The 21,587-nt window shown below is 43.3% G+C and overlaps 1 protein-coding gene across 1 annotated transcript; it reads right to left on the bottom strand.

Annotated features, from left to right (window-relative positions):
* Positions 1–1,580: 1,580 nt before the first annotated feature.
* rce1a (Ras converting CAAX endopeptidase 1a) lies at positions 1,581–17,127 on the bottom strand. The gene is made up of 8 exons (XM_034106471.2): positions 16,593–17,127; positions 12,455–12,557; positions 12,250–12,333; positions 7,945–8,023; positions 6,816–6,983; positions 3,789–3,860; positions 2,959–3,021; positions 1,581–1,812 (listed from the first exon to the last, which is right to left on the bottom strand). Exons 1-8 carry the CDS (start codon positions 16,760–16,762, stop codon positions 1,583–1,585), a joined length of 969 nt encoding a protein of 322 aa, XP_033962362.1. The 5' UTR covers positions 16,763–17,127; the 3' UTR covers positions 1,581–1,582.
* Between the last annotated feature and the right edge of the window lie 4,460 nt (positions 17,128–21,587).

The following is a 21,587-nucleotide window of genomic DNA, read 5'->3' as shown; positions in this document are numbered from 1 at the left end:
AACTAACGGTGATCTCCGACATTCCTGAACTCCAGTGCAGCTGCAGCCGTTTGACAATCGTTCAGAGGAGCCCACCGGGAGAGGATCCAACATGTCTGAGAGCCTCTTTGGACCACAATGCAGTGCAGCAACGACGACTTTGTAAGGGCTGTGACTCGGGGAAAAATGATATATCCAAGTCTCGCTCAAGAGATGCTCAAAGACTTTAAGGATAACTCAGGTTTATCAAACCTTGATAAGAGTTCTGTACGGGATAAACAAGCCCAATCTTTCAGACTCAACTAAACCCAACTAGTACTGCCCAATGTAAAACCTAAACCTGAGGCACCCAAATGATCCCAACGCGTCTAAGAACCCTAAACCTTTTCAAAACTCAACGGCAGCAGAACTCTACAACCAAGGTCTTACTTTCATCGTCTTTGCCATCGTGCATCTATTTGACGAACAGTAGATTATCTGATGGCTCAGGAACAAACCAGAAGAACATCTGGATCCATGCTTTGTTCCAGCAGTGTAGATGTGCGTCCATGCTGCGACACAGGATGGCAGGAATCCTTCAATAGCATACTGAACCTTTCAAAGACCCATGTATACAGAAACCTCGCAGACGTGCAGTAGCTCAAAGGTTACCCAGGAAGTGGATTGATCATGGGTGATCATTTTACGGTTCCCATCCCAAGTCCCTCACTTTCAAGGACCCACACGGCACTATCTGAGACGCGGATCAAGGCTCATCACTGTCCCAACGGAGATTTTAAAAAGTGAGAACTTGCAAGCCTCAGCTCAAACAAGTAAATATGGATCCACCTCGACTTCCCCCTTCCCATGTTTTACTGTTCCCTAGGAATGTCCTATCCACCTGCCCTTCGCTGCTACGCACCTGTGTTTCTAAATCTCTGCATTAACTTGGTCCATTTATAAGTGATGGAAATGGATTGTGAAAATAAGACCACGTTGTAATAAACAAGAATGATCCTTTCAGAAGACGGCTGAGGCTGATAAGCTAGTCGTCAGTGTATGGGGCTCCACCACAAACTGACGCATGCTAACCTGCTACATTAGCATTATAGCATTATATTATTATTATTATGTGAACAATAGCTTGGATCATTTTAGGATCAAAAATGGCAGTTTCAACCAGAAATTGTCCCAAAATATATCAAGATCAGTCCACAGAGTACACATATTGGCAAGTTATCATCCTGCAGTTGCATGTACTGGAGACCCCTACTATACATTTTAACATAGAAGTTTGGGGTACTCATGATTTCTGGTGTCACTGGGATTCTACGAGCTGGCAACGGACTACGAGTGGAAGATTAATATTAAAATGGAACACTATGATCGTCACAAACAGAGGCGATCCATCAGTACGAGAGGATCTGAGGGCGAAGTGTCCTTCAGTGTTCGCGCTACATTAAGATCAGGGACAGAGACTACAGCAACACGCATGAACCCCCCCTTCTCAGCGGAGCTTCAGCTGACTCATATTTAATGAATATGCACCGACAGACCACATACTCTCAAGCCTCAGTCTCACCTGCACTGTAACTCAGCAACAAAGCTGGGGGGGGGGGGGGGATCAGGAGAGGCAGAGGGAGCTGGGGGAGGAGGTGAGGGTGCACACGGGGGTGGGCAGGCCGTAGTAGGCGGGGTCAGTGAAGGGGAAGAGGAAGAGGAAGAAGAGGAGCACCCCCATCAGGTAGGAGGAGAGGACGGTGAGGCGGTGCGGGTGCTCCATCGCCGTGCTGATGGCGGGGAAACCCATGTAGTTACAGAAGGAGTGGCAGAGCACCGGGCCAATCAGGTGACCTGCAACAGGAAGAGCACAGGTCAATGTGGAGATGCGTTACACTAATCATCCCCTAGTAGCACAGAGGATGGTTGCTCTTGTCCATTCTGAAGGTCAAAGCAGGCTGGAACCCGAGACTTCATCAGAGGCTAATCGCGTGTCAGCGTTAGCACAGTGTGTGTCTGTCATCGTGACTTCAATGAAGGCCAGATCACATCAAACCAGGAGATCCCACATGTCCGGTTCGGCACCAAGTGTCCACACGGGAACTCATTTCATCAATCTGTTTAGAATTAGTTCAAAGGAATACTTCACAATTCATATTTGTATATTACTTACTCCCACCATTCGTCCACAGTGAGCGAGAACACACACACATAGAGGCCAGCTGCAAGACTCTCACACGTCTTTCAAAGTGGGATCCAAGTACAAAAGCCATGTGAGTCTCCTCAGATTCAAGGACTCTTCAAGGACCTTCCCGGGCCAAATCCCTCTCAAGGACCCAGCACGGCACCGTTTGATACGTGGTGACCTCTCACAGAACAATTCTTTTTAAAAGGGAGGTTCTATCCTAGCAAAGAACGTTTAATTAAAAAAACTTTCAATGACCCATGTCTATTTATAAAAACGAGACGGCTCCACCTGTTTCCATGTCAACATCAAGGTGTTCAGAAAGCTTGCGAATAGGCGAAAGATCATTTTACATCATCTACTAAACATGTTAAAGTTGAATTCTTCTTGTCGTTGTGTCGGTCCTGGTTTCACGTGGAGGCATGCTAGCAATGTGCTTTCTTGATGAATGATCACGGTGGGAGTTATGAATATACAAATGATCAGCAACCTTTCATTCAGACTAACTTACCGTGCTCTGGACGACTGCAGAGCACTTGGGATCGTCTGCTTATAAAAGCACCATCAACTCAATATACCTAAGAGACATTTATAGAAACTAATTTCAATCATATGTTGATCGATACTCAATGCCATGTCCCAAAACGGTCAGAATATTATCTTCCCCTGTATTAACGAGTGACTCGGTGGTCCACGGGCCTGGGTGTGAGAAAGTGAAATATGAAGATCTGTATCGCCGTCCAAAAGTGTTCTAAAGCCAGTAAGGTATAAATAAAGACACTATGGAGAATGTTGTTCTTGTGCAGGCTGCTGACCTGTTCGGATGAAGATGAAGGCGGTGTAGGCCCCGAACACGGCTGTGTAGGAGAACTGGAACACTGCAGAGGAACAGAAGCATGGGTCGGCATCACTCACAGTATCATACGCTCTGACAGCACAGCAGAGGTGGAAGAAGTAAGACGTAGTACTCAAGTAAAAGGAGAATCACTACAGTGTCAAAGTACAAGTATCAAAATATACTTAAGTACTTATTGTACGTAATGTCTTCTTTCAGAATGGTGTACATTAAATGACTGGTTATTATTATTCATGCATTCATGTGTTCATCACAGCTGGTAAAGGTGCAGCTAGTTTAATAACTGGATATCTTAACCTTTAATTATACGTCACAGTTTATATATTACTTTATTTATATATTTTGTCTTGGTTTATAATCTGAATATGTAAAGTAACTAAATAAACGTAGTGGAGTAAAAAGTACAATGTTGGCTTCTAAAATGTAGTGGAGTAGAAGTATAAAGTAGCATAAAATAGAAATACCCAAGAAAAGTACAAGTACCTCAAAATTGTTCTTAAGTACATTACTTTAGTAAACATATAGATGGACAGACAGATCATTGTGTAGTTACAGCAGCAGTGTGTTCAGGCATTACAATCCAACATCTCTGTAGGTGAAAGAAACAGCTGCAAGTATATACACATATCTACAGTTGAAAGAACATGAACCACAAAGAATGCGATATATAAAATATATAGATAAGTTAAGACACTTCTATAAAAGACCCATGTACAGTATCAGAGTAACGTAGATGTAAATGTACTACACAGTAATACAGTCCACCAGTGATTAACCCCGAGAGCCCACCTGCAGAGAGGAAGATCCCGGACAGCGTCCCCTGTCTGAACCTCAGCAGCTCGATCACATGGTGGAAGTGAGCTGAGGAGAGAGCGTAAAGATATGAGCATCACATGGTTGGGTTTGTATCCGCCATGAATCTGCTGCGTTCATGTCCTTATTGGATTCAAAACTATACGTCAAAACAAATAAAGACACAACACCACAATAGGCGCGTTCACACCGGAGTACTTTCCCGTTTAGTTCCGTTAGTGCATGGAATTTTGCGTTCACACCAAAAAGAGTACTTAATTCCGAGAACTTTTACCCCCATGTTTAGTGCCTGCTAGAGAGGCGGGGCTTTCCTGGGGAGAAAAAAGTACCAATTTCGATTGGCTGGGCGGATTGCAAACCACGCCCCGTAAAACTCCATGGGAGCCTGCCTGCAGACCTCCACTCTCAGGACAGTTCCGGCGCAGACCTCCACTCTCAGGACAGTTCCGGCGCAGACCTCCACTCTCAGGACAGTTCCGGCGCAGACCTCCACTCTCAGGACAGTTCCGGCGCAGACCTCCACTCTCAGGACAGTTCCGGCGCAGACCTCCACTCTCAGGACAGTTCCGGCGCAGACCTCCACTCTCAGGACAGTTCCGGCGCAGACCTCCACTCTCAGCACTCTCAGGACACCTCCACTGTCAGTACAGGAAGTGACGATTCTCACGCGTTTTTTTTTCCCGCCCACCGAAGGACTCGTTTGATGGAATTTTTCAAATCACAATGGAGACTCATCACGGAGGTGATGAGTCCGCCCACCGTGCACTTTGGGTCGGCCTTGGTCAAGCCCTCTTGACCCCCCAGCCTGGTTCTCGTAAAAGTTTTTCGCTCAAATGACACCATGGAGGAATGTAACGGGAGTTGACAGGGGACTCTGCCCGCCTCACGAGTGCCTATTTTCAGACACTTTTTTTCACTTTCCCCCGGTTTTATTATTTATTTATTTTTTGGCTATTTCACCCGGTTTCTACCGGGGACATTGCCCGGTCTCGGGTCCCCCCCCACGGCCTGTGTCCAGCCCCCCCCACTCATCCATATATTAACGGATTTTGACCATTTTTGCCTCCGCGCCGGCCCGGCCTAGTGCCGGTGCTCTGGCGGTCGGTTCCTCCGAACTGCGGATTCGACTCTGATGGCCGGGAGGGTGTGCTGCGTTGGGGTGGGGGACTTCCCCCACTCTGCGTGTCTCTTCCTTCCCGGGCCGGCCGATATGAAGCGTGACCAAGACGCACCGTCCAGGGGTCCCAGGGGTCCCACGGGCCCTGCAGTTTCTCGAACCTTCCACTGTTGTCTAGCGGGTGTAACTAAAATACAAGATGTCGTATTTATATATATAAATAAATAAATATATATATATATATATATATATATATATATATAGATAATAAGTGTCAGTACGATTTTATTTTGTATTTGCGTGCATTTCCTGTTTGGAAAGTGGCGCTGCGGCTGTACTGATAGTAACAACAATAAGGTGTCCGTATATATCTATATATAGATATATACATATGTATATAATAAGTGTCACGATCCGATTTTATATTTGCGTGCATTTCCTGTTTGGAAAGTGGCACTGTACTGATAGTGGTGATTTTATTTTGGAATTCTTAGCGTGCACTGTCCTGAGAGTGGAGGTGTCCTGAGAGTGGAGGTGTCCTGAGAGTGGAGGTGTCCTGAGAGTGGAGGTGTCCTGAGAGTGGAGGTGTCCTGAGAGTGGAGGTGTCCTGAGAGTGGAGGTGTCCTGAGAGTGGAGGTGTCCTGAGAGTGGAGGTGTCCTGAGAGTGGAGGTGTCCTGAGGTGTCCTGAGAGTGGAGGTGTCCTGAGAGTGGAGGTGTCCTGAGAGTGGAGGTGTCCTGAGAGTGGAGGTGTCCTGAGAGTGGAGGTGTCCTGAGAGTGGAGGTGTCCTGAGAGTGGAGGTGTCCTGAGAGTGGAGGTGTCCTGAGAGTGGAGGTGTCCTGACTAATCCTCCCTCAGTGAACACGATCGGCTCTTTAGTTCCATGGGGGAACTAAGTGCTGGGAACTAAGTACGGCAAAGTACTTGTGAAAACGGCTATTCGCTAAACTCAAGTATTTGTGTTCTTTAGATCTCAGCACCCCTGCTTCTATTTGAAAGTATTTGTAACCATCAAAGTAACCTGTCTGACAGCTCCTTAAAGGGTGGAGTTTATGCTATTTATCATTCAAGACGTCCACAGACCTTCTTTAGATGCCCATGGTTTTTTCATTTGTTGCAGTAAGTTTTTAAATAAAGTCAAGCTAGTTTCAGTATTTTGATACATTTTCATAAAGTAGTATATCAAAGTAAAAGAAGTCTTGGAACACATCTGTAGATCTAAACTGTCCAGCAAGGATATCCTCCCAAAGCCACCTCTTTTAAACATATTACTGTTCAAAGGTTTTGGTATATCTATATTTCATGTAAATATTTATCTATATTAAAATGTTTAAAAGCTTTTTTAAATTGTTTTTTATAATAGCTTTTTGGTAGTTGTTTCTTAGACTTGTAGCGTCTTTATGTACGCACCAAATACACCAAGGCATACCCTCTGTGTTAACCTACTTGGCAACACACCTGATTCTAGTGGAGGAGAATACATGTACATTTCACTCAAGCACAGCTGCTGGAGCCACTTCCTGAGTCTGTATTTGTACAGCATTTACAGCCTTAGATTGTGTGGTGTGTATTACTTAATGAATTTGAGTGTGTTGCTCCTGCAGCATAAAGGAGGTTCTGCAGCCTCGCGGCAGATTGAACGATACAGTACTTAGACCTTGCTTTGTTAGCAGCGCGTCACAAGCTTGGTTCTGTATTTAGTTTTATTAAACACATTCATATAGGAAATGGTTTGTTTGAAAGGGTCCATTTTTGCATTAACTGTTGGAATAAATAAGAATATTTATACTTTTCGCCTCTGGACATTCCTTCTCTCTCCACCACAGCGTCAGTATCATAATCAGCACTTCACTCCCTCCTAGCTTCTCTCGGACTGGCAGGACTCACCCACTCCGAAGAACAGGGGGCAGGTGAAGATGGCGGTGAGGGGCCCGGCGCAGGGCACCAGCATGGGCAGCATGCAGGCCCTGAACACCAGCTCCTCTGTGAGGGGGGCCACCACCTGGTTCCTCAGCCAGCGCATGTCACTGAAACACAGCGACCAGAACCAGGGGTCTGCAGGGGGGGGGACACAGGGGGGGGTTATCACCTCTGAGGAGGAGGAGCACTTCATTATAGAACACTGTCACACACTGTACACTGTCCTGCAGCGAAGGGTTATTTATTCATTTGAAAACTGACAACAATGACAAAGTGCTGTCATTGTTGTCAGCCCACACGGTTGAGGGTGACCGTGTGGGCTGACAACATACCATACGGAAAACATAATAGCCTCTCCCCTTCAGTTCAGAATCAAATGAATAGTAAATAAGTGAGTACACTAGATAAATAAATATAAAATGCGGTCCTATTCTGGGATATATGGAAAAGTCTTTCTGTATTTCATTCTAATTGTATTCCTTTTTATCATTTGTATTTATTTACTCTATTATTAAGTCTTGTTTTATTCAGTCCTGAATATATATTGTATTAAGTGTTCTTTTGAATCACAAAGCTGTGTTACCTTTCTTTTGTAAATTGTCTTTGTGCTTGGATTGTGAAGCACTTTGAGTTACCTTTGTGTATGAAGTGCTATATAAATAAAGATTAGAACGTTTTATTTCTCTTTGCATAGCCATAGAAAGAGATTTCTAAATGTTCACAATGTGCAACTGATTTTTCAAGCTCTAAATATAAATGATGATATGTCCTTTGTCCACAGAGTGGGAAGGTGGTGCTGATTGTTTCCATCTCGTTAGTTTTAGACATCTTGCCAATAGTTATAAAACCGCTCTGAGCCGAGGCCAGGGGTCAGCAACCTTTACTACCAAAAGAGACTTTTTGCCCGTTTGTCACCAAGTATAATATGTCTGGAGCCACAAAAATACATTTGATAAATAAAACGAGTTTGTTGCATCTGTAAACTTAAAGATTTCTAAAATGTTAAAAAGGTAAAAATGTTGAAAGTCTATTTACATTTGTTTGTAAAGGTAATCCAGCATTGTTGGAAGTGAAAAGCAAAGGAATCACGTCTCACCTATGGCCACCCGGAACCCGTCCATGAAGCTCCAGGGACAGTCCATCGCCAGCTGCATGAGCGGGCCCAGGAACAGCACCTGCAGCCGGACACATGCACACACCGGTCTGAATTAGGAGGGGGATTTGATTTTTACCGGGACCCGATTTCCCCCAGCGATTATTAGGGTAGGCCTTTATAGAGAGCACCGATCGTGGCATATCGTGAATATCGGCCGATCGATCGGAGCATCCCTAATTATTAATGCGAGTCTTTTATTTAGCCACACTGATTAAACTTAAACAGGACATGGATGAAGGGAAAATGAAACTCACAGAAGCATAAATTACGATTACTATATTGCGTGTATTTAAGAGCCATTTGAAATATTACCATCTTGATCTAAGCTAAGCTAACATTAATAGCCATGTTAGTTCCTGCAGCTGTCAATGAGCAAGACCTGACGTGGTTGATTCACGACACCCTTGCCAGCGTAAAAAGTAGGCTATGGCAAATAAAACGATATGACTTTGCTCCATGTTGGATAGCGATACTCCAGACTGTTGTTCTGCACCAGCACAGGCTACTATTAATGTAGCTATTATAAGGTGCTGGTATAAATATTAACTGTGCTTTTAACCCCCAAAAGTTGTAAATTAAACAAGTGAAGTACATGTTATGTTATAAAGCCGTGGAGGGCGGTAGTTTATAAACCAAAGAGTAACGGAGCGTCCACACTACAGCTTCAAAAAAAGCTTGGAGCTGGGCGTGTCTGTAGCTTGGGGATTTTATTCAAGCAACGCGACCAACAACCAATCACATGAATCTCCCGCCCCCGACATACAAAGCAAAAACCCCCGGGGATTTTATGGGAGCAATATATATATATATATATATATATAAACTCCCCAAACAGGCAAAAACCTTCCAGTTTCCCCCACTGTCTCTGCCACCTCCCTCCATGCCTGGTTCCTCCGGTTTGTATCCCGGTAGGTGAAGAGGGGCTGGTCATACAAAACCGGGTGATTTGCTACGGCGATAGTTAGTTTCTCCTCCGACTTTTTTTGAATTATAGAAATGAACGGCGGGATATCTCCCCCAGCTTAGACGCGGTTTGATTGGCTACGGCTTGAGCTGTCAGATTTTCCGAAACGGGATTTGATTTGCTGGCGCTGGCTACTCCGGCGTCTCCGGCCCGTCCACACTACAGCGTCGACAGCGCCGACAGCTCCAATCTGCCCATTCACTTTGAATGGGGTGACGTCACGTTGCCTCGCTTTTTCGCCGAATTGAATTGTGGGTAGCATAGCGGTCCGTCTTCGGCGTCAGAAGTTGAATGTTCAACTTCTGACGCCGGAGTAGCCAGCGCCAGCCAATCAAATCCCGTTTCGGAAAATCTGACAGCTCAAGCCGTAGCCAATCAAACCGCGTCTAAGCTGGGAGAGATATCCCGCCGTTCATTTCTATATTTAAAAAAAAGATGGAGGAGAAACTAATTATCGCTGTAGCAAATCACCCGGTTTTGTATGACCAGCCCCTCTTCACCTACCGGGATACAAACCGGAGGAACCAGGCATGGAGGGAGGTGGCAGAGACAGTGGGGGAAACTGGTAGGTTTTCGCCTGTTTGGGGAGTTTATATATATATATATATATATATTGCTACCATAAATCCCCGGGGGTTTTTGCTTTGTATGTCGGGGGCGGGAGATTCATGTGATTGGTTGTTGGTCGCGTTGCTTGAATAAAATCCCCAAGCTTCAGACACGCCCAGCTCCAAGATTTTTTTGAAGCTGTAGTGTGGACGCTCCGGGAGACGGCGGAGACGGACCGCTATGCTACCCACAATTCAGTTCGGCGAAAAAGCGAGGCAACGTGACGTCACCCCATTCAAAGTGAATGGGCAGATTGAAGCTGTTGACGCTGTAGTGTGGACGGGCCGTAACCGTCCTTACGGGACGCTCTAATAAGTAAAGCAAACGCACCCGCAAGGACACCTGGCCTCCTATTGGTTGAGGGATTTTGACAGGGTTGTTTCACAAAAGATCCGAGCGCGCACAGAATAAATCTGAGCAGACATTTCACGAGCGCACAGAAACAGCCTGAGTGCGACCAGTAGCGTGGCGTGGGAAGAAAATTAGGGGAAGCCAATAATACGTCCTTTCTTTTGGATCGGGGGTGTGGTGGTCAATGTAATAACGTAACCAGATGAGTGATTACAGCACCCGGTATCATTTTACACACATTTGTATCATGCGATTTGATTGGATTGTGAGGCAAGGGAAGCCAGCCGCCTCTGGCTTCCCTTGGCATGGCCCTGACTAATCACAGGTTGGCAGGGGCATGACGTGAGCCTCATCTGATTGGTCAATCTCTCTATTTTTTTTCACCAAGGGAAGCCAATTTCGGCTGGCCTCCTCTCGCAACAGAGAGTGCAATCTACTGTTTCACCATAACATCTAGAGGGGCGCTGTTTCACTCTTTGTAAAATACTCAATGAGAATGGGGCATGGAATGGGGGAGAGACCGGCCGGCAGCAACACACAACAAAGAATTTCCGAAACTAAACTAAGTGTTTTTATTTATTTATTAAAATTATAACTACAATCCGAAAAAACAGGGGAAGCCTGGCTTCCCTTGGCCTCCAGGAGAAAACGCCACTGAGTGCGAGGAGAAGGTTTTAAGCTGGAACCAAGCGGCAAACTCTGGGGAAGAGCCGGGACGCCAATACGGAAGTGCCACACACTGCAGTTCATCTAGTGGCCAGTAGGAGCAGGCTGCAGAAGGGAGCAATTTCCAGAGACCCCCATGTTAAAATTCCCAACTTTACAGCAGAAATAAACATGTTTACATCGTGGTTCAAAAAACCATATTCTCTGTATAGTTAGATTCCCCCTTCATGACTACTGTGTGGGGGGTGCATTTTTTCTCAACTCATCTGTTTAATTAATATTAAGCCTTAAAGCTTTTGCATTAATTAGGGCGTGGTCACGTTGATGGACACGTACATGCCTCACTGGCAGCTAACAGCAACTTGTCCACTCTGCTAGGCTACAACCATAGAGGCTACAACGTTAGTTAGTCATAGTACTGTACTTGACCCTTTAGCTTTAGCCGTGTTCGTGGTGATTGTGCCTTTTAGGGAATATTGTTACAAATAACAGACAATTAAAATGTCGTGCTGTGCGCTTGAATGTACTAACAGAACTTCCAAGAAGTCTAACATGATAATATTATACATGTTAACCCCGTTCACAGGTGTTTGTGTGCTTGGTAGCTTAGCTTGTTACTTATTAGCCAGCTAAGGACGTAACCCTTTATGCATACATATACATCTTAGTTTATGATTCAGCCTTGGGTAAGACTTTTATAGTCTATGGCTATGACGCCCATAATGCTAAACGGGAGCAAATGTTAATAGGGGACCCGATTATCCCAGTGGTGGCCGCCGGAGCTAACGGAGCCGCAGGGGGCTAGCTCCAGCCGGCGTCCCGGAGCTAGCCCCCTGCGGCTCCGTTAGGTCCGGGCGGTAGAGTCCGTCTTTTCTCAACGTGTGAATGACAAGCATTAAGAATAACAAAATACAGCTAATTCTCTTGCAGATTGTCTCATTTGATTATGAATGTAACGTTTAGGGGAACTACACTGTTAGCAGTAACTTGGTATGCATGTATTTCATGTTAGCTTAGCTTCTTAGCCTGAGCTAGCTCTGTTTACTTCCAGTTCGGAGGCAGCAGGCGGGATTAGACTCTGACGTCACTGTCGAGCCGTTAGTGGCCGACTCCGCCCACTAAGGGCTTCACGGCAACTCTGCAGAATCCTATGGGTGACGTCATGGACCCTACGTCCATTTATTTATACAGTCTATGGCTGGAACACAGGAAATCTGTCAGCAGCAATACATCTGAGTGCAAGCGTACAGTTTGAGCAGAAGCAGAGCAAATCTAAGTGCAAGCAGGAACTATTTGAGTGCGAGGACGGGGTTTGAGGGAAAGAAATACATCATCCTAACGTGAAATCAATAAAGTATGCTCTCAAATGTAAAGACCACGCTCTTGAATAAAGATAGGGAATAACCCCCATACTGTTATCCATAAAATATTTGTGCTTGATTGATTGATAGGTTTTGTGTTTTCAGTTGCACCATATTAATAAATATGTATATAACAAACATGATAGTAAAAATGTGAAATAGAAGTCCTAGCAGCCACAGGGACACAGCCTCGTACGCTCAGCTTCTGCGGCACAGGGACCCTCTGAAGACCCAGGCACATGCTTAGAACTCGAGCAACGTCAAACCACTATCCAGTTGAGTTCTGCTTCTTACCATGGTGAGCATCAGAGGGAGAATGATGGCAGGAATGAGGCCTTCGAAGCGGATCCCCATCAGCGAGAGCAGCGCTGGGCCGGTCTGACACACAACACATTCAGAAGAGTCAAAGCAGAAGATGATAATTCAACAGCTAATGTGTCTGACAGCAACACCACATCACATACAGTATTTCATGGTGATGTTATGGTGGGACACTCACCCTGACTCCTGTGAGCTGTCTCCAAGTCCACACGAAGAGAGGAGACAGGCCGGAGACGATGAGCACGCTGGTGAAGCGTCTCTTGATCACAGCGGGGTGATCCCTGAGAACAGGAAGGAGATCACACGTCACATGATCTGATTCAGCACACAGGACGGAGACACTGTAGTACCACCAAATGGTGATTTTTGTTTACACACGTTTATATATTGGATTCATCTTCTAAAAGACATTCAAAATATAATTAAAAGTTCAATCCTAAAAATCTAAAATAAACATATCATTAAACAAAACTACCAACGCTGAATGAAGTCCACACATCCTTCATGCCTGCTGTCTATTCATTGTACATTACAAAATGAATGAACTGCAAAATATCTTTTATGGCTAAAGTATATATAAAAGTTTAACTTGGTATTATTAGCTAGTATTGTGGACTTATTCTGAATGTGATTTCTGACAATCACATCCTAGGTTCACTAATATTTCAATGGTTTTAAAGAAAATAAACGATTGTGTATTATACAAAAGAGTTGAGACAGCCAGGTGATGATGTGTGGGATAAAGAGGGGTTACTATCTCTGCTTACCAATGTGCTAAGAGAAACTATAATGACCTTTGTCATTTCAATTAATATAAACATATGCAGTGTTTCCCCTATATACAAATAGCGGCGCCGCCGAAAAATGTGTTTTGTTTTTTTTATAAATAATGATACGCTTTTTATTTTTTTTATAAATAATAATAAGTGCCGACCTTTTTGATTGTTTGTTATGTGGATTTGTAGTATTTGTGTTACTGTATGTTCAAAAAGGTGTATTTTTCTAAATCTTGAGACATTGCCACTGTATGTACTAGGCAGCCCAGCAGGCCACTTAGCAGGCAGGCCATGGGGAGGACCGGGAGGCTTCCCGATGGCCTGCCTGCTAAGTGGCCTGCTGGGCTGAGGATTTTTTTTTAATTATGTATTGTGAACGCAACGCTGCGCAAATGTGGATTTTCTTCACACAGGGTGACTGGCTGTCTACATGATGTGGCCTGCCGACATGGCCACTTCCATACCGGTGGTCCTAAATCAAAGCCCTCGATTGGTCTGTGTGTCATTCAAGCTCGGGAGGGTGTGTGTGTGTGTGTGTGTGTGTGTGTGTGTGTGTGTGTGTGTGTGTGTGTGTGTGTGTGTGTGTGTGTGTGTGTGTGTGTGTGTGTGTGTGTGTGTGTGTGTGTGTGTGTGTGTGTGTGTGTGTGTGTGTGTGTGTGTGTGTGTGTGTGTGTGTGTGAGAGAGAGCGCCGGTTACTTGTATTTTTGTTGATAGCATCTGGTTAGCTAGCTGCTCTAAAAGACATACGGAGCTGTTTCAACAACAAGGTGGAGGAGAGTCCTCTGCTGTCAGACTGAGAGGTAAACAGCTCAGGTGAGGTTAGGGACACATTGTGCTGGGCCCACGTGCCTTAGCACCGCTGAATGACTCCATCCTAGGGGAAAGACTGATTATATATATATATATATATATATATACACACACACATAACCTTTTCACATATCTGTATATGTACATTCACCTGATCAGAGTTTAACTCGTGTTATTTTTTATACTTCTATTCATACTGTAACTACGGGTTTATTCTTCTTAATTATTATTTTTTTTTAATACTTCTTGTGTATATTCCCATCTGTACTAGCTGTGTTTCTGTCTTGTTTCTGCTATGACACCTGCATTTCCCTACAGGGAACCATACAGGTCCATCTTATCTTAAAGAGGACCTATCATGCTATATTTGAATAATAGGGCCATACCTATATAAAACATGTCTGTGAAGTTTTGTTTTCAAAATACCAAACAGATCATGCATCTTAAGGCCCGGACACACCTACCCGATTTTGGGAGTCAGAGGCCGTCAGAGGCAGTCGGGCATTCGCGGCGCCCTACTCAGGTTGGTGTGTCCCGCACCGTCGTTGCTTTACGGCACATTTTCACACCTCCCGCGGCAGATTCAACATGTTGAGTCGGCCACAGAAATCACTCTGATTGGCTGTTGCCTCTTTTGATTGACGAATACACACTACCGCTGCCTGCTGGGAAGGACAGTTAATACCACTCGTCGACTGAAGTCTTTGCGGTGTGTTCGTAGGCGGGCGGCGTAGGCGACGCGGGCGATGCAGGCGACGTAGCGGATGTAAAAGTCGGGATGCCTTCGGTACGCGTTCTTTGGTCTCAGGTTGGTGTGTAGCGGCCTTTAGCCATGCCTCATTTCGCTCTATTCCAGCCCTGTCTTCACAAGGGCTGATTCTGTGGCAAATGAGCTGCAGCTGACCACGCCCCCCTGCAAAGGGGGCGTGGCACGAGCGTCATGTTACCATGCTGTTACCATGCTGTTACCATGCCACGCAACCTCTCATTCCCCTGATAGGTGGAGAGTTGGCCATATAGGCGGGCCTCCTCGTCACTGACGTCAGACTATTTTCAAATCTGGATCAGTCTGTATCAGATCCCGTTTTTAGAGATGTGGGTACGGAGGAAAAGAGAGAGGGCTGTGTTTTCTGACACTTGGTGAGTTCCCTGTCACCGGGGACACATGTTCATGTATAAAAGACGTACAAAGGTGCATTTTGCATGATAGGTCCCCTTTAAATGCACCCTATTTACTGTACTAGTCCTTTAGTGTACGTACAGTGGTGCTTACTACTTTGACCCTTTAGCTAATGTAGTGTTATTTCAGCGAAGTAGCAAAGGTTAACTTGTGGATCTCTGGATAAACATTGTCTGTGCTCTATGGGAAATTACATATACAAAGTACACACAGGGCAGAATGTATGAGTAGGGGCCCGGAGGAGTTTGCTTTGGGCCCCGAACAGGTTTGTTCAGTTATGGTTGAGCCACAATGAGGAATGTTCAGTGCATCATCAAGTCAAATACAGTATGAAGACCACATGCTAAGAGAAAACATGAATATCAGCTGAGATTTTAGGAACATAGTGTTGCAAAATCCCCTTGAGCCTTCGGCAGTTTTGAAAGAAGCACTTCGATTGTATATTTAAGTAAAAGTTATAATACCACAGTGTCCTGCATTAAAAATTATACTTAAAGGTGGGGTAGGTAAGAATGGAGAAAGCAGCTCGAGTGCGCTAGAATTTGAAAGTACACAGCCGAAAAAGATCTGCCTCTTCCTTCAGACTTCCTCACAGAGCCCCTCCCCCAACACACACGGACGCGCACATGACCAATGAGGGCAGAGATCAGTACCACGGCTTCCACAGATGAAATGTGTTTATGTATTTATTGTCAAAACACTTCGGGATGTTAAGAGCATTCCATGGAATATAACAAAATGTGTTTCTGAAGTGAATTACGTACCCCACCTTTAAGTAAAAGTACAAAGGTATTAGCAGTAAAATGTACCACAACCAAAAGTTCTCCTCATCCAAAGTGGCCATCTTTGAATAATAAATATTATATTACTGGTTTATAATTAGTGATGCATTGTGTTCATTCTGCAGCTGGATAAGGACAACATCACTTTAATAACTTGTTATACTGCCAGGTACTTCCATTAATAATAGTACATCATAATGTATTTAATTGTTGTATTAATAATATGAACCTGAAGTAACTGGTAACTCATCTTTAAAAATAAATGTAATGGAGTAAAAAATACAATATTTGTTTCCAAAATGTAGTGGAGTAGAAGTATAAAGTAGCATACAATTATAATACTCAAGTAAAGTACAAGTATCTCAAAAATGTACTCAAGCACAGTACTTGAATAAAAAAAGAGTGGGGATGCAATAATATTTGATGACAACCATTCTTCATCAACTTTGTTGTTCTTTAATTCATGTATTTTTTTCATATATATCTGTATGTAGCCTATGTTATTTTTTTAATTATTATTATATACATTGGAGGAAGTTAAATGATGTGTGATGTTGAAATGTTGAATGTAGTGTTTAAAAATCCCTACTAATTTAGTTAAAAAAACATACAAAAAGAAGTACAGTACTTGTGTAAATGTACTTAGTTACTTTCTCCTGCTGGCCTTATGCAACGGTAACTATGACAGAGTGGACAGAGCACGAGCCAACCAGGTAGAAGAGAGTAATTAAACCCTATTAGTTATCCCTCCGCAGTGTGGGGCTCACCTGGGCAGATCACTCCTCCACACGTACAGACTGCCCACATAGGAGCACGCCAGCAGCAGACAGGACAGCACGGACACCCAGCACAGCCCGTCCGGGGGAACGAAGTCCCCGCTGCTGTGTTTCACCTCCTCTGTCAGAAGGTCTGCTGGTAGATCCCCCTCCGCTGCCATAACGACTGCCGGTTGAGACTGGAGCAAACTACTACTCGGCACCGGGCTGGTTGGTGGACCATCTAAGACGAGAAAACACCCAACAAGAAGCGCGAACTTATCAATAGTCTCATTTCACAGGGGAGCTAACCATAATACAGCCATGGAGCTAACGTCGCTAACCGGACTGATAGCTTCTTCGGCGCGCTCTAACGACGTCATCACATGTCGCTGCCTTTTCTTCTTCTTTGAGGCTAACCTCAAGCTAGCTAGCATTCTTTACTGCAATGCTGCTGCCACCCGGGGCCTTTCTCATTTCTCTAATTCCTATCCTAGACTCCTATCTTAGACTCCTATCCTCATGCCTTAGTCCCGACCACAGGAGATGCGAGTAGAGGAGCCAAGGAGGGGAACCAAGGAGAGAGGAGTGGAAGCAGCAGGCGGTTAGAGAAATGAGAACTCCTCTCCTCTGAGCGGTCATTTTAAAGAGACGTCCATTAATGATGACAGATAAATTCATGACCACTTATATATTTACATCGATGCATTCACATTGCGGTATAATGAGACAATAACAGGCTACAGATGCGGACATATACACACATATGGGGCATTCTACCGAATTGATGCAAAGTGTGGTCCCACAACAAGAAAAACTATTTAACAAAACAATTAAGTATTCAGACATAGATATTTACTAAGAATATGTCATGGTCTATTTAAACATAAGGCATTCAATTATATGGTGATAAGCTTAATATATACAAAAACATCATTTATAGGGTACTTTTTATTGGGACGTATAGCTGTCCCCAACCCTGACATCTACATTTCATGTTCTGTAAATAACACTTAAAACATTTTTATTTTATTGAATGGTGTATTTAGAAGATCTTTATGATTACATTCAAACAGAAGTTGGAATATTTATATTTATTGTGGGTTTAATTTTTTAATTAAAAAACTATATTCAAAAAATGGTGGCATTGGGATATATATTTTTTAAATCCTCTGGAGCAGAGAGAGGAGCTGTGGATTATTGATTAATGCATCAGTGTTTCTTAGGGTCAAAAACACTAAACTCACAACTTCAAATGAAAGCGTTTAGTTTATTTAATAAAAGAGCACATGTGAAAAGTGACAGTAGATATAGATAAGTTGCAATTTGGTGCTATATATATATATATATATATATATATATATATATATATAAATAAAAGAAAAAAATTAATTAAACTTTTTTTTTTTAAACATCTTGAATTTTAGGGGGGGGCGCGGGGCTCCGTTGGCGGGGCGCAGCGCCCCTCCAAGACAATGGTAGGGGAAACACTGCCATACTTTTGATATAAATCTGTTCCAAAATCTGAAAATCGGCGTGTAACCTTAAGAATTGTCACTACCGAACACATATTATCTTCATTTAAGTAAACTTTTTCGGAGTTTTATGCAAAGTATTGGGTCTTTATGTGTGTAAACCTCTTCAAAAACGTGTATGCTAGCCATGTAGTTGCTAGCATTCTTTAGTTATGCTCAATTTAAGCTTGAATCGTCACTACCGAAACAGTCACTACTAGGGTGACCAGATCCCAACAAACCAAATGTGGGACAAGGAGTATGGTTGTGTGGGACAATGTGGGACACCCTCTCAACAGCACTCCCCAACCCCCGGAAAAAAAACCGTAACAAATATATAACAACAGAGCAGAAAGTGAAGTCAAAATGCAGTTTTTTAATAAAGAAAAGTAAACTAAGGCTAACCAAGGCAGCAGGCATTATTCACTTCAAGTGTTTAAAAATGCATCTTCTTAATTCAACTAGTGTATTACCTGTACAAGTAGGCACAACATAAATTAATAGATAAAATAAAACCAACACTGGCCAGGAGGGAACAGAAACATAATAATACATCAAATAAAATAGCTTTCAGTTGTGTCCATCACAGCAACAGAAGGTGGGCCCCCACACAGTGTGTGGGCTATTTTGTCACCTAGAACCACTGGTGTCTTTGACTCTGTCAAACAACTCTCCACAGAGGCAGGGGCAAGCACATCTGTTATTATGGACGCTGCTTTTGTACGACCACATGACATTTTTACTATCTCAGAGTCTGGAAAAATGGTCGGCGCTAGCTTGTTACCAGTCATTTGACCGGTATGAATGGGAGTGTTGCACTGTGTGGTAAACACTGGTTATTTCTGCTGCTGTTACCTTTGTCTGAGTGACCATCATTTTTTGGTTTGAGCAGGAATGTCTCCATAGAGTGGGATGTCTCTTTTTGAGCGACACGTTTCTTGTGAGAATCGCATTCTCTGTGTCTTTTGACGTCGTATTCACCGCCATGTGAAATTTAAAAATGACTCTTGCAAAGATTGCAAAAAACTCTGAGAGTCGCCCTGCACTGGCTTCACCCACGGGTAAGTGTCTTCCCAGTCTTTGTTGTATGTGCATCTTCTTTTCTTCTTAGCTGTAGTTTCAGTTTCCTCCATTTTCCATAACCTGCTGCGTCGCCTGCGTTCGTTGTTGTTGTTGTTGTTTGGCGGGGTGGGGGGGTGTGTGTGAGTGAGTTACTCTCATTGGTTAACACTTGACCAGCACCCGCCGTGTGTTACAGTTTGATTGACAGCAAACACAGCCCCCTGATGATAGCCTTCCCTGCTTTCTCAACAGCCATTGGATGAATCTGATTTTAAAGAAAAGCGTTTTAGCCAATCAAAATGAAATATGCGGGACATCGTCTCAATTTGCGGGACACACCAAAAGTCGTGAAAATGCTGTGCAGTCCCGCGCAAAGCGGGACATCTGGTCACCCTAGTCACTACCGAAACAGTCACTACCGAAACATATGGTTACATTTCGGTAATTGACAGGCCTGGTTCCAGAACAAAATGACTCAGCGTGCATCTGAGATTAGAGAACGTGGGCCGCCGAGGGGTGCAAGTGCTATTTTTATTAGTGGGGATTTCTTTTTAAATATTGAAGTTAAAAGCATCAATCTGGTGCACTTTGAGAGATCTATGGATCTATGCGCTTGTTATAGCCAGTTGTGGTGAAGGCATCTGACTTACTTGAACCGAAATGTCTACATGCATAGCAGAAAACGGCATCTTTTTTACATGAATATTCCAGCCAATCTCTGTTTTGAAACCATGAGCTGCAAAATGAGCGCCTCACCCCACTGTACAGGCGAGTTGGGTGCTTTTTTAAATATACCTGGCTCTGTTTTCCCGAGGTCCTCTGGCACTTGCAGGCCGCTGAGGGGTGGCGGTGTTTGGGGCCACGAAAACGGCTGCTCCGCCTCCGTGGGCGAGGCGGGAAAAGCCGGCGAGTCGGGCGTTAGTGTCCACGACAGTGGCCGCGGGTAACGTAATGTCCCCATGATCTGAACTGGTATTACCTGCAGTAGATGCAGTGTTGCTGCTGTCGATAAGGGCTGGTTGTTTTAACCATGTTCTGATGTCCATCACTGACTGCTGTGTCAACACCTTGCAGATGATGAATGTGCAGCGGCTCAGGTCACGCACACCTGACATAATATTATATTATATTATTACTACAATTATTATTATTATTATTATTATTATTATTGTTATTATACATGTAATATTTTTCACTTTTCATTTTTTTCACTTTTCATTATTTTAATTTTTTTTACTTTTCAAATGAGGGTGCATAACGACTCACCTGAGGATGCAATGCACCCTCATGCACCCCCGTAGAACCGGGCCTGGTACTTGACATGATCGTTTCGGTCGTGACAAAATGGAATGGTAAGCAGGTAAATCCCATAGTTTTGAAATAAACGTGTTTTAAAGTCTGAAAATCAGTGTGTTACTTTAAAGGTCTCTTATTATACTATTGTTAGGCATATATTATAGGTCTCAGATATATAAAAAACATGTCTATGAGGTGTTTTGCTCAACATACCAAACAGATCACCCATTGTAGCCTCATCCCCCTCTCTTTCAGCCTGTACTAAAGAGCTGATTCTGGGTCAGTAGCTTCAAACATTCACACTTCAACATAAGGCATGTTATGAGTTAAGATTAAGCAATAAGGTTGAGGGAATATGAAACAACCTTGAGAACAAAATACTGTGGTCACTACCGAAACACCGGATGTTTTGTAAAAAATTAAGTATATTGACTTATCAAATAAAATGATATGATACTGATTGGTTTAATGTTCAATTTCAACAATCACCAACTCTGGAATCAATATGATCAGCATTTTACAAAGAAAGTTTGCATTGAGATTTTTATAAATTGAACTTTGAAATTTGATTAAAAATAAAATTGCATTGATTTAATTTTGAAAACCCTCAAGAAATATTTGTTAAAAAGGTAAAACAATCTTAACAGGTTAATATAATACTTCTTTACTACAGTGTATGTAGCCTACTATGTTTTGGTAGAGGAAAAACATTCCAATACAGTCTAAAAATATGATATAAAAATGTACGGTTCTTTTACTAGATATGTGTAATTTAGATATGGTACAAAATATATATGGACAACGTTTTGGGAAAAAAACATACAACATTTCAAAACTGTTCCAACCTGACTTTGCATAATTCGGTAGAATGGCCTATAGGTATATATTTATATAAATATATACAATTTCAGAATCAAACAAGTATGAGCACTCTCATAATAACGTAACACTATCAGAGACTGGATATTAGACAAATATCGACTCTTTGTTTGTAGATATCTACTAAAGTAAAGCAAATGCAGAGAGTAAGGCCTGTTGCGGACTGATATTATACACACTGCTCTGCTTTCTGCACGGACCTCACAGCTGTTGTCACTGTAAACATCGCGTCGAGATGACAGCAGTGAGAGTGTCT

This window comes from Pseudochaenichthys georgianus, chromosome 18 (genome assembly GCF_902827115.2).
Source record: "Pseudochaenichthys georgianus chromosome 18, fPseGeo1.2, whole genome shotgun sequence".
NCBI classification, from domain to species: Eukaryota; Metazoa; Chordata; class Actinopteri; order Perciformes; family Channichthyidae; genus Pseudochaenichthys; species Pseudochaenichthys georgianus.
Note: the sequence above shows the minus strand (reverse complement) of the source record. Positions and strands in the feature narration are given on the sequence as shown.